Raw genomic sequence first — 13,005 nt, forward strand, 5'->3', positions numbered from 1 at the left:
TGTTGCAGCACCCAGTTTTAGTCCCAGTATAGATTTCTCACTCCATAAAAGAGGGAACCAACCCGAACATACTTGTGTGGAAATAAAGAGGGCCGTAGGGGTTAGCCTGCTGAACAGCTTGAGTTCTTTCTTTTTTTTTTTTTCTGTAGATCTAATATCTGTGATATACAGAATCCACCTCTGCTACCCTGAAGCCAGTCCTTTTCAGAGATCAGGTTACTTCCTTTGGGTTCTGTTTGGGTTTGTCCGCATGCAAAACGAGTTCTGAGCAACTGTGTCGAATTGAGAACTGTATCGAACATGTGTGTGTGTGTGTGTGAGAGAGAGAGAGATTTAGCTAATGTACTGCAAATGTTGAAATGATGGATAAATTGAATTTTTACCAATAAAACATTCCTGTCCTTCTTTATTTTGTTATATCCTTACTTCCTTTCTCTCTCTCTCTCTCTCTCTCTCTCTCTCTCTCTCTCTCTCTCTCTCTCTCTCTCTCTCTCTCTCTCTCTCTCTCTCTCTCTCTCTCTCTCTCTCTCTCTCTCTCTCTCTCTCTCTCTCTCTCTCTCTCTCTCTAGCTCCTATCACGCAGGGGGTAGGAGTGAACTTCACCATGGCAGACATGCCCAGCCAGCCATATTACCATGACCTGAACTCAGTGAGCTTACACCGCTCACTCTCTTCCCCTCCTGGCAGGTGAGCACACACACACACACATACACACACACACACACACACACACATACACACACATCTGCATACACACTACCCACAACTCAACCCACATTTATCATAAAACACTTTTATATTTGCACATGTCCTCCCAAAAACGCATGGAGTCATTTACGTGTGTATTGTGTTTGTGTGTGTGCAGTAAACGACCTAAGACTGTTCCAGAGGACAGCATGGAGACGAGTCCCACAGGCCCAGACTTCTACTCTTCCCCAAGCTCACCAGTTAGCCGACCATGGCATGAGAGAGACCAAGGTGAGAAAGAGAGAGAGAGAGCTCAGAATTTCAAAAATACAAAAATTAGTTTGGACCTGTTAGATCTTAGAGCCAAAGGGAATAAATGAATAGTTTTCATGTTTTACTGTCTGTGTGTGTTCCTGTATCTGTGCGAGTTTCCTGCATGTTTCCTCTCACCTCCCAAAAAAACACAAGAAGGCACATTAGCTGCTGTAAATTACACCTGCTCTAAATTACACCTAATGATTCCTTGAATGCATGTGTGTGCATGCGGCCCCATGCCCCATCCAGGGTGGATTCCCACCTCGAACCCGGTGTACTGAAAAAGAATGAAATGAATAGTTAAAAGCAACAAAGGGCTTACCTAGAAAAAAAAAAACATGACAGTGCTGTATAATTAACAACAGGGTGTGTGTGTGGGTCTATGTATTATTTTGACGTTTGAATCATTTCCCTCATTTTAATATATTTCAGCATTTTGCTTTTGATCCTTTTGTTCCTTTTTTTTTTTTACGGTCTTCCTCGGGCTAAACACCTGCTTTTGCACTTACAGGCATTATTCAGTACCGAACTCTGCATTTCTCTGAACGAGCATGCAGCCTGGCACAAGCTACACCACAGAAGAGCAAAAATATCTCACAGCAACAAAATAAAACATTATCTACCAAGAATTCCAAGAACCGTTGTCAGTCAGTCACAACCTAATGGCTGGCATTAAATCATTACCTCTAGTTGGTTTTGTAGAACTTTTGTAGGTCCAATATTGTAACCTAGCAAACTGTCGTAATTACTGAGCTCACAGTGTTTTGTAAGACCATGACCCCTCCTTTATTGCTATGCACGAAAAATGCATGGCTAATAAATGCTTATCAGTCTTACCGAATAGTCTCCATCACATTGAGACCAATAAATATCTCATCTATTCTTTGGGTGAGGAATCATGTGGGAGGAAAAGTTACTCGGATCAACTACAAATCAATGCGTGACTCCATGCAGGTCGTAAATACCATGACGTGCTATACGATCACGCATGTTTGGCGTGTGTTCTTACCTCATAGAGGTCATCCAAAAATGAAATTAAGCAATGAGCCGATTCATGATTTATGGTACGGCGGTCATTTAGAAGATTAAGTGGACATTCACTATAACCTTCTTTTGTCTTTAGATATCTTATACTTCTTTATAAAAAACAAACATAATTGATTTTAGATTGGAGTTTCCTTGCAGGTCAATACAGTATTTATGCTAATTGTAGTTTTATTTATGCTAGTATTTTAAAAAGAGCATTTATAGTTAGGGTAAGCTTGTCTACAAAATTTTAAAAGAAATGTTTTTTCTTTTAAAACATTAAGTACATTAAAAACATTATGTATCCCTAATAAACATTTTGCTTTAAAGCAGCAATCATTTCAATTTTGACAGCTACATTTTTTCAAAGCTCATCTCTCAGCCCAACAGCGCTTTAGGTGAAAGCTGTAAACTCACAGGTGGTCCTGAAGGGACTGTGGTGCTGGTTCCTGGGCTCTTTAACCCTCCCTTTACCCTGTCTCTGTTTGCTATGTGAGGATATGAAGCAGTGTTATTTTCCTTCCCTGAATCACAGTCAAGTGCAATGTTGATAAACTAGTTCTATCACCTTCTTTCGCAGCTCATTGAACCTGGTGAACTCCCAAGTGCTCACTCGCACAGGTCGAAAACAAATCCTTCACCGTCAGCCTGTCTCAAAGGCATAGTGCCCTCTGTGCTCCTCACAAACACTGCTTTTGAAACATTTCATACATCAGCCGTGCTTTGCAGCGCTGTGCTCTCCCAGCCTTTCTCTCCCACTGAGAAGGACTTGTTTGTTTTTGTTAGCAGTGATTTAAACCTCAGATAAGCCCACTGCTCTGGTGTTTTCACTTTCTGCATTGCTACAAAAGGAAGACAAGGCCAAGTTTTACAATCGGACAGCTTGTAATTGAAACAGGATTCGCTAGTGCGCATGTGTGTTTACTTACTAAAAGTGCTCGAGAGTACGGTTAAATTGAGAATCTGTGTTTTTAAGGTTGGCTCTTTTCTACATTGCATGTGTTTATCTTTAAGGTCCTGTTCCAAAGAGAACAAGTGTTATGATTGGGTTAGATTAAGATGAAGCCATGAGGGCCAGGTTGTTTTGTCACAGTGCCTCAAGATGAGGAGATGGTTCTGTAAGTGCGGGGTAGAAGTAGATAGAAGAGTTTTTATTTTTATTTTTTGTTCCGTGTCACACAACACTGCTACACCAAATCATTTAGGTTTAAGCATAATAATAATTATAGAATTTTTAAGAGTTTAGTATTTTAGCTAAATAGAGTTTTAGTGCATTGATTGATTTACTATATGGCCAAAAGTATGTGGACACCCGTGCTTCTTTCACAAACTTTTGCCACAAATCTGGAAGCACACAGTTATTTAAAATGTCTTTATATGACGTAATATTACAGTTTCCCTTTAATGGAGCTAAGAGGCCCAAACATGTTCCAGCATGACAGTGTCCCTAAGCACAAAGTGTGCTCTATGAAGACATGGTATGTCAAGGTTGGAGTGGAAAAACTCGAAAGTCCTGCACCTCAAACCCACTGAACACCTTTGGGATGAATTAAAATGCTGACTGGACAGCAGACCTCTTCACTAGTCATCAGTCTGAGCTCACTGATGCTTTAATGGGCAATGATAAGAAACAGCTATGATATGCAAATCTAGTGGAAAGTCATCCCAGAAGAGTGGAGGTTATTATAAAAGCAAAATGGGTGGAATAGGATGTTCAAAAAGCACATATTTTAAGGTGTGACGGCGAGTTGTCCACATACTTTTGAACATGTAGCGTATCAATGTGCTAAACAGCACAACAACTTTAGCAGTATGTATCAAATAATTAAATTATATTTAAAAATAAATTATTTTTGCTGTGCAGTATTTTCCTCAACAATGTTTTGGATTATTGATTGAATCAGATTTTTGTTCAAATTTTGTTCAAAACTTCATTATCATTGAGTTTTTTTTGTTTAGTAATTTTCAGCCATTCCAGTCATCTCTTAAATGAAAAGAAACCTGTCGTGTAACTGCTATAAGTTGAGCTGTAAGTTTCACTCTCTCCTCTATCAGGACCAGCTCAAGCACTTTCTCAAAGCATGGTGAACTGCCCGTGAACTCCTCTTTAGTAGTGTTGTCTTGACTTGAGGAAGCTGACCTTTAACCTCTTTGTGCTCTTTGTGTTTACTTTTTGCATGGCTTGGTAATTGATTGGGCATTCAGGATCGGGAGGCGGAGCTGACTGACTTCATTGTGGCGTGTGGCAGCAGTTAAACTTGACCCAACCTCTTAAGTGACTGTGTTAGGGGTCAAACCCAGGCTGTGACCTCAGGGGTTAGGCATGACACATGACCCGGACACCCAAGGGGGTTGGTGAGAGGGGTGGTGGTGGTGGTGGGGGGCTGACACAGAGAGAGAGAGAGACAGAGAGAGAGAAAGAGAGTGAGAGAGAGAGAGAGAGAGAGAGAGAGAGATAGGATCAGAGGCAAGAATGGCAGGTGTGTGTGTGTGTGTGAAAAAAAGAAGAAGATGCAAGAAGAGAGAGGAAAAGAGAGGCAGACAGGTGCAGCAGCGTCTGTTTGAACTTGTCCCTTGACGACTGACAGGTGGCCAGCATGTGGAAGAGAGAAACTGACAGAGAGAAAGAGAGAGAAGGAAAGAAAGAAAGAGCACTGCAAGACCCAAAAATGAGTGTGTGTGTGTGTGTGTAGCTCTCCTCTGATGGGTAAGCTACTCATCCCTCTTTCCTTTGTTTTTAAAAATGTTTGTTTCCCTCTTTGGTTTAGCATGCTACAGTAGGGGAGAAGTGGAGAGAGGGATAGTAGAGGAGTGGAGAGAGGGGTATTAGAGGAGGGGAGAGAGGGACAGTGTAGAAGTGGAGAGAGGGATAGTAGAGGAGTGGAGAGAGGGGTATTGGAGGAGGGGAGAGAGGGACAGTATAGAAGTGGAGAGAGGGATAGTAGAGGAGTGTAAAGAGGGACAGTGGAGAGAGGGATAGTAGAGGAGTAGTGAGAGAGACAGTGGAGAAGTAGAGAGAGGGATAGTAGAGGAGTGGAGAGGGAGAAAGGGGAGGAAGGAAAGTGTGTTTAGTACAGAGCTCATGAGAAAGAAGGATTTTAGGGCCTTTATAAGAAGGGTAGGTTTGATATTAAAGCCATATGAGGCCATGACAGAAGCAGAGAAGCTCAGCCAAGCCTGTACACACACACACACACACACACACTTCATTTGCTTCTTCTAATGTAAACTTTGTGAAATGACTTTGACATTGTTTGGCCTCCACCCTGACACAATTCACAATCCGCTCCATCCACTCTATCTCTCTCTCTCTCTCTCTCTCTCAGATGCAGTTTATACTCAGGGAAATGTTTGATAATAAGCAGCTGCTTTCAATTGCAACAAAAAAAAAAGTTTTCTGTCCCCATGTACATGTGCACACTATATGGCCAAATGTTTGTGGACACCTGAATATCCCACCAATGTACTTTATGAAAATCTCATTCAAGATTCAGCCACAAGAGCATTAGTGAAGTCAGACACTGATGTTCGGTGAGGAGGCCTGGGGTTTAGTCAGTGTTTCAGTTCATCCCAAAGGTGCTCAGTGGGGTCGAGGCCAGGGCTCTGTGCAGGACACTTGATTTCTTCCACTTCAGCCTTGACACACCATGTCTTCATGGCGCTTAGGGACACTGCCATGCTGGAACAGGTTTTGGGGAAGAAGCACATGTGGATGTGATAGTCAGATGTCCGTATACTCTTGCTCATATAATGTAGTGATATCAAAAATATCAATCAGGATACTTACATTTTCATTGATATTTATATTTACAGCATCTTGATTGAAGGAATGAATTGGTAGAGTAACACTTGGGGTTTATTTTCTGTTTATTTGAGAGATGTCTAAAATGACTGCACTAAAATTACTGAAAATGACCGGACTAAAATTCTCTCTCTCTCTCTCTCTCTCTCTCTCTCTCTCTCTCTCTCTCTCTCTCTAATACACATACGCACATTCCCGAGGCTGTACAACCAGCATCTGTGGCAGTACTGTTACTTGCTGAATGCTGCCATGTTCAGGAAGTGTAATAGCAAAGCTCCAAAGCCACACACACACGGTTCCTGAGTTATGCTACAGTTGAGCGTGTGATTACATAATTACATAGAAATACAAGGTCCATTTATTTTTGCAAAATTCTAATACAGTTGTCTACTCATTTGATTTGCTGTGGAAGTTTATTGAAAGAAAACCTACTCTGTAGTGTTGTACATACACACACACACACACACACACATACACACACACACAGAGAGAGAGAGAGAGAGAGAGAGAAAGAGAGAGAGAGGAATTTCCCTGCATTCCACTGCCTTTTGTCTTCGTATAGCCGAGATCGTTTACCTAGACACTAAAAAGAAGAAGCATGGTACACACACACACACACACACACACATAGTTAGCAACTCAACAGTTGGCCACTTGACACACAACAGTGATCCACACATTTCCCTCCATCATAGTTTTCTTACTCTTACATTAGCATCTTCCACATGAGCCCACAGTTCGACAGGAAATTGTCCATAATCTCTGGAGCCTATATGCAAAGTTATTTTTCTTCCTGACAAAATAAAGTGACACAGATGAATTGCTGAAAGAGAACTACTGAAAGTTCAGTCCGCTTCACTACTTAAAACTACTGTAAAACAAGCCACTGGCTCTTTATTAAAGGTTCACGAAGGGCACATTCACGGCTGTAGTAAAGCCTGGATTTATAGCTGCTTCTAAATGTGATTGGTCCGGTGGATTTGTGCCAGAATCACATTCCATTCAACTCTGTCCTGATTAGGATTGCGAGCATGAGTCGGCAAAATCAATGACGTCAATTATAAAAAATCACCAACGTACATTTTCATTGCCAAAACGTCACCCAAGTTAAAAAAAATGCTCTGGAATGTAAAAAGTGCACAGGCTGTATAATTTAAAGGAAGTGGAGGAGTGCACACACACACATAACTAAAATCGTGTATTGGCAAGTAAAAAATCTCTAAAAAATTAAATAAATAAATGAGATTAATAAAAATACTACTAAAAGCCATACTTCTTATTTGAATTAAATTTACTGTTTTTTTTCCCTCCTGTAGCTGAGATATCCTCTCCCACGATGAAGAAGGCAGAGAAACCGCTGTTTAGCCCCACCTCTCCTCAAGACTCCTCCCCTCGCCTGACTACATTTCCCCAGCATCATCACCCAAGCCTGACCAGCGTGGGTCACAGTGGTACGTTTCCACATAAGCATGCCACACAGTCACACACACCACCACACAACACACACACAAGCATGCTCAGGTACGGAAATATTGCAGATAAAGTGTGTTGTTTCATCATTAATAATAGGACTGAGTCATGTTTGAGTGATACACACAGTGAAATGCCATTATAGTGAGCATAAGCACAGCTCCACCAATCATCAATTTTTTAACAAATTGCCAAACTGTGATGACAAAAAGAATAATTAAGATATGTTTAGGTACAATAGCTTCTAGAAGTATGTTTAAATTGACAAAAAAAGGAGGAAGAAATAAAGAAATAATTACTTTTTTTTTTATAATTATTATTATTACTACAGTAATAATTATTTCAATTATTTTCCTATTAACTTGAGAAACGTCTGGAATTAACAAACAAAAAATTTGAAAATTCCATGCCTTTTTATAAGGAAATTATAAATTTAAATTGACCAAAGTTGCCCTTGTATAATTGTATTTATGTTGCATTTTTTTTTACCTAAAGTATCTGTTTTAATATCAAGTGTTCATTTTCCACTCAAGCAAAAATATTTTAGATCAATATTTAAATATCTATAAATAGATGTATTTAAATAAATATTTTAAAAATGTTGAGGAGCTCGACTTACTTCCTCATGAAGCTGCGTGGGAAAATTCCCAATGTGTACAAAGGTTCATCAGGAACTCTGTTAAGAATGAATTCAGAATATTAAATAATTTTTATTTGTTTGACATGTTTCTAGCTCATGTGTCTTGTACCATGTGTGTTATTTAAGTGTTACTGTAATTCTTAAATAATAGAAAATATTAAAATGAAGAAAGCCCTTTATTTTACTATGAGTGTATCTGCACAGATTATGACATAATATCATGTATAATTTTAGTAATAAACATATCTACATTTATTGATTAAAATCTTTAAAATTCATTATTGACAAAATATGAATTGAATTTCATTAATTAAAAAAATCATAAATTTGTTATGACCAAAAAAAATTAAATTAGATTAAATCACTCTTCAAGAACATAATAAATACTTTTTTTTCTTGTTTTTATTTACTGAAAGCATTTGACATAATATCAAATAACAGAGAATCCTGCTAACTAATTCAGTACCAGGTGTTCAAATCTTCAACACTTACACTTACGTAAAAAACAGTGTTTAAATGCATGCTTATTAATTTTACATCAATTAGAATTTTATATTCTTCTTTTTATATTCTAATATTATATTTATATTTCACAATTTCATATACATTTTCATTTTATATCAGTTTTAAATATTCGGCAGCAAATAAAATGACATAAAAACCTTGACCACTTTATAGTGATCTCACTTTCACACAGACCTAAATGAATATAGAGATAATGGCTGATGTATGTTCTCTGTGTGGTGTGTGTGTGTGTGTGTATACAGTGATCTCCACGAGGAGTCCTCCCCCTCACTCTCCACTGCAGTTTTCAGCTCCTGCCATCCTTCCTCCTGCTCCGTCACCCTACTTCTCCCATCCCACCATCCGTTACCCTCCTCACCTCAACCCAGCCGACTCGCTCAAGAACTACGTTCAGCCTTACGATCCGTCCAGCCCTCAGAGCAGCCAGGTGAGCGTTAACCCTCTAACACACTGCCTTGTGAAGGCTTCTACTCCTTTCCATTCAGGTGTGAAGGTGTGCAGAAAAATGTCATCTTTCCGTACACACATCCAAGCCATGAAGAAGCAGCCCAACAGAATGACACGCATTAACATGTTTAGTGCACAGAAGCCCGAAACTGCACAAACCCCTTACTTTCTGTCATGTTTCAGCATGTGTGTGATACACTTACAAGTTGAGGCTGGTTTATTTCTTCCAGCTAGTCTTTAAAATGAAACCAGCCAGTCATTATTCAACTGTCAAAACTTTGCTCAGGATTTATCAAGTCGTTCCATTTCTTTCTGCCTTTTTTCCCCCGTCTTGCTCTTTCATCCTGGGTCTGTTTTTCTCTTTGTGTGTATTCCTTTCTCCCCCCTTCGCTGTTACTCCCTCTGAGTCGGGCTGGAGTTTGATTAACGGGACACATTATATTTGGTACAGTAATTGACCCAGTTTAGCTAAAACCATTAGAGGTTTGCTCTGTTGGCTCCTCTCACTTAGCTCTAAAGCAGGCAGAGCGACGGCTTCAGGAATGCCACCGTAACAACATTTACTAGGATAAATGAAGAGAGTGAGAACAGAGAAGAGAAGAGAAGAGAAGAGAAGAGAAGAGAAGAGGGGAGGAGAGGGGAGGGGAGGAGAGGAGTGTCTACAAAAGCCAGTCAATAAATGTTTGAACCAGGAAAGCCTGGCTTAATTCGCTTAAGAGCACTCGGCTTTGCCCTGTGAAGTTAGTCCTGTAGAAGCTTAAGTAGCTGGAGTTTTAACACTTTAGTTATGAAATGAGATTTAACACGAAGTTCAAAAACATTTATTAGGGATTTTTAAAGCGGTATTCTGCACTTGTATTAAAAGTGCTTAAATTCTATTAAGTCATTTCAATCATATACAATGAAATAACGTTCATAGTGCTACATAAAACACAGAACTAGAAGAAGTACACTACGCAAGGGACAGTGCAGCGCTGACCAGTACACAGTTTTGTAATGAATAAAGTACAATATAGTAAAATGCAGTAGATGTAAACACTATACACAGCTAGCATCAAAAAAATGTCAGTTCTCTATAGAGCAGATCCTCCTGTCTTTTTATACAGACATTCATTTGAAATCATGCTATTTAAGAATGATCAGGCCTTATTTAATAATACTCTAATAGAAAGAAGTAGTTATAAAAGGGAGGAATCCTTTTTCTGCAGAGACGTCTCTGGAGTTTAGAAGCCGAACCATTTTGTATAAAGTTAGTTCTTGTTTTTTTCTGGTATTGTGGGTGGGCTGGTGTGTTTTAGACAGCGCTGTAGTGAAGCTCTGGCCAGCGTGCTGTCTGCTGCACTTACACACACTCCACTCTGACGACTGACTGACAGACTCTCGCCGAATCTCTTCTCAAACCTTTTTTTTTTAATGTCGTCCCTGCCAAGCAACCCAGCCAGCCTCAGTCAATCTTAATTATATTCACAAAATCCCAGAGAAAAAAGTCGATTTGTCCAAACATTTTCATAAGGGAAATATATACTCCCTCGCTTTCCGTGTGACGCTGTCGGGATTTGACAGTTACCTTCTTTCCTCCCGAGTGTAAATTAATTTTGATAGCACCATTTTATGATTCTTGAAACTGGAGTAGGTGTGGAAAGTACAAAAAAAAAAGAAAAAAAAAAGATTTGATTCATTTAGCATCGTAAATCTATTCAAAGCATCCGTTTTGGTCAGGGGAGAACGAGTCGGAGTGTGCCACCTTGCTCGCTGCTGCTTGGCCGAAGTCCAGCAGAAGTCTAAAACAGAGCTTGTAACAGTTTCAGGACACAGAGGGATCCAGACCATCAGGCGTCCACAAACCTCCTTTGACTTAAACTCTGACTTTAGTTTCAAATACTGTCTGATAGACATCCAAAAAGTCAGCCTTCTTCATGTTAGAACAGAATATCACTAACCCTTAAGCCAAAGGCCATTGAAATGCTCATGAAGAAGTTGAAATGAAATACTTCTAATACTTCTTTGGGTTATGGGGTTTCTCACGTTTCTGCCGTGTGATGTCAGAGTTACTATATCCACTTAAAGCGAAGTTTAGAGAAATGGTTGTGAGACTGGGCGAGGTAGAGCACATGGGGGCTGTTACTAGGGAGAAAGCGGCGGGAAACGATAAAGGTCATAAATATTTGGCGTTGCCGGGGTCCGGCGCTCGGCGGGGGGAGCTCGCTCTGCAAATAACATGGTGAATATAATTGGGTGGACGGGGGCCAGGATGTTTTTATGCTTGCTTTAACGCAGATTATATTACACCCTAATTAAACATTCTATTCACACGGGGGAACCCCACCGTCCCCATTCTCTTTCATAAAGGCCTGGGTGAAGTTTGAACTTAGAGCCCCACAAAGTGAATTCTGTAGCGTCTGTCTCCAGCAGCCGAGTCTCCCCCTGCCTCTTACTCTCTGTTGCTTGTGTTCTCTCTCTGCACTTTCTGCAACATTAATAATTGAGATTGTTGCACAGAAAGCCTGCACAAAACAGAATTGTGGGGGTTTTTTTTCTGGAAGATGGATGGAGTTTTATATTGTTGCGAAAGAGGATTTTTTTGTGCTGTAATATACCCCTATGATTAATTTGTGTGTGTGTGTGTGGTGTGGCAGCCGAACAGCAGTGGTCAGGTGGTGGGGAAGGTTCCAGGCCACTTCACCCCAGTGCTGACACCATCTCCCCACCATGGAGCAGTCAGACCCGTCTCTCTCTCCATGCCTGACACCAAGCCAATCACCACATCCTCCGAGGGTGAGAGCAAAAGCACACACACACACACCCACACACACACCCACACACACACATACACACACACAGTACTCTTATTCAGAATATGTTCAAACCAAACAACACACTTCATACTCTTCCTCATCTCATCTCATGGAATTTTACTTGCTACTGTTGCCTCAGGCAATTATTTTATATAAATAAAATTAAACTGAAAACACACACACACACACACACACACACACACTTGTTTTCGCATCATTGTTAATGTGTTTGTGTTTACGTGTGTGTGTTTTTAGGTTATTCAGCCCCTGGCACCCCTACCGCTAACCGTTTTGTAGGACTGAGCCCTAGAGACCCAGCCTTCCTCCACCAGCAACAGGTGAGATGCTACTCATCCCTCTCTCCTTTCCCTCCCTCTGTACCACCTCCCCCTCTCCCTGTGCTTTTCTCTCAGCTCTTTCCAAATCCCCACCCAGCTGTTCAAGTCTCACTACAGGTATCAGAACAGACAGACAAGTAACACTGCAAATCAGACACGTCTCCCGTCTCTCTCTCTCTCTCTCTCTCTCTCTCTCTCTCTCTCTCTCTCTACCCTCTGTTCCTCTTTCACCCCAAAGACACGGGAAGTGCTGGTACTGTCAAGTCTGCTGGAGCACCCCTGACTTTCAGGATTCCTTTACATGCAGATACAAATGCTAGTATAGTAATAATAAAAATAAAAGTAATAAGAATAATGTTTTGTTTATAGTTTATTTAAATTGTGGTTGACATGCAGTCACGCAGGGTTGAAGTCAACTAGGTACAGTATAAGGTAACTGCCTGAGTGACTCACAGCCAATGTATCATAAAAAAAATCTATTTTTTAAAATATTTAGTTTAATTTTTTTCAATTATATTTTATTAAATTTTATTTAAAATAAAAACGTAAGAATATATTATTATTATTATTATTATTATTATTATTATTATTATTATTATTATTATTATTATTATTATTATTTAGTTTTTTATTTTTCCCTTATTGGACCTAATTTGCAGAAGACATAGCACACAGTGTCCTACCACACGTCACATATCTGCTTCTGAAAATACCATTATCCCCAGTATAAACATCTCACTGGGTTTTTTTAGCCCTCTTGTTTACAATATTATGGAATATTTGAAGCTTTTCCCTTCATTTAACACTTTCCTTAATTAAGAGTTCTCACTGCTGCACGTTTTCTAAGAAATTATTTCATATGGCCTTCCTGACTAAGTTTATATCACTTAGTGTTCAGATCATATAACTCCACTATAAATAAAGTTCTGCTCTTCTATTTATCTTGTAACCATGGTGACA

General features: G+C 39.8%; 1 protein-coding gene across 7 annotated transcripts in view; it reads left to right on the forward strand.

Annotated features, from left to right (window-relative positions):
* The window catches only part of LOC131355833 (nuclear factor 1 B-type-like), a 90,527-nt gene that overhangs the window by 59,194 nt on the left and 18,328 nt on the right, over nt 1-13,005 (forward strand). For all 7 annotated transcript variants that reach the window (XM_058394351.1, XM_058394352.1, XM_058394356.1 and 4 more), the window contains exons 5-10: nt 570-687; nt 866-978; nt 7,147-7,281; nt 8,708-8,892; nt 11,549-11,687; nt 11,963-12,045. In XM_058394351.1, coding sequence (XP_058250334.1) covers nt 570-687; nt 866-978; nt 7,147-7,281; nt 8,708-8,892; nt 11,549-11,687; nt 11,963-12,045 — 773 coding nt within the window. The remainder of the gene's footprint in view (nt 1-569; nt 688-865; nt 979-7,146; nt 7,282-8,707; nt 8,893-11,548; nt 11,688-11,962; nt 12,046-13,005) is intronic.

Source organism: Hemibagrus wyckioides, linkage group LG07, assembly GCF_019097595.1.
Source record: "Hemibagrus wyckioides isolate EC202008001 linkage group LG07, SWU_Hwy_1.0, whole genome shotgun sequence".
Classification (NCBI taxonomy): domain Eukaryota; kingdom Metazoa; phylum Chordata; class Actinopteri; order Siluriformes; family Bagridae; genus Hemibagrus; species Hemibagrus wyckioides.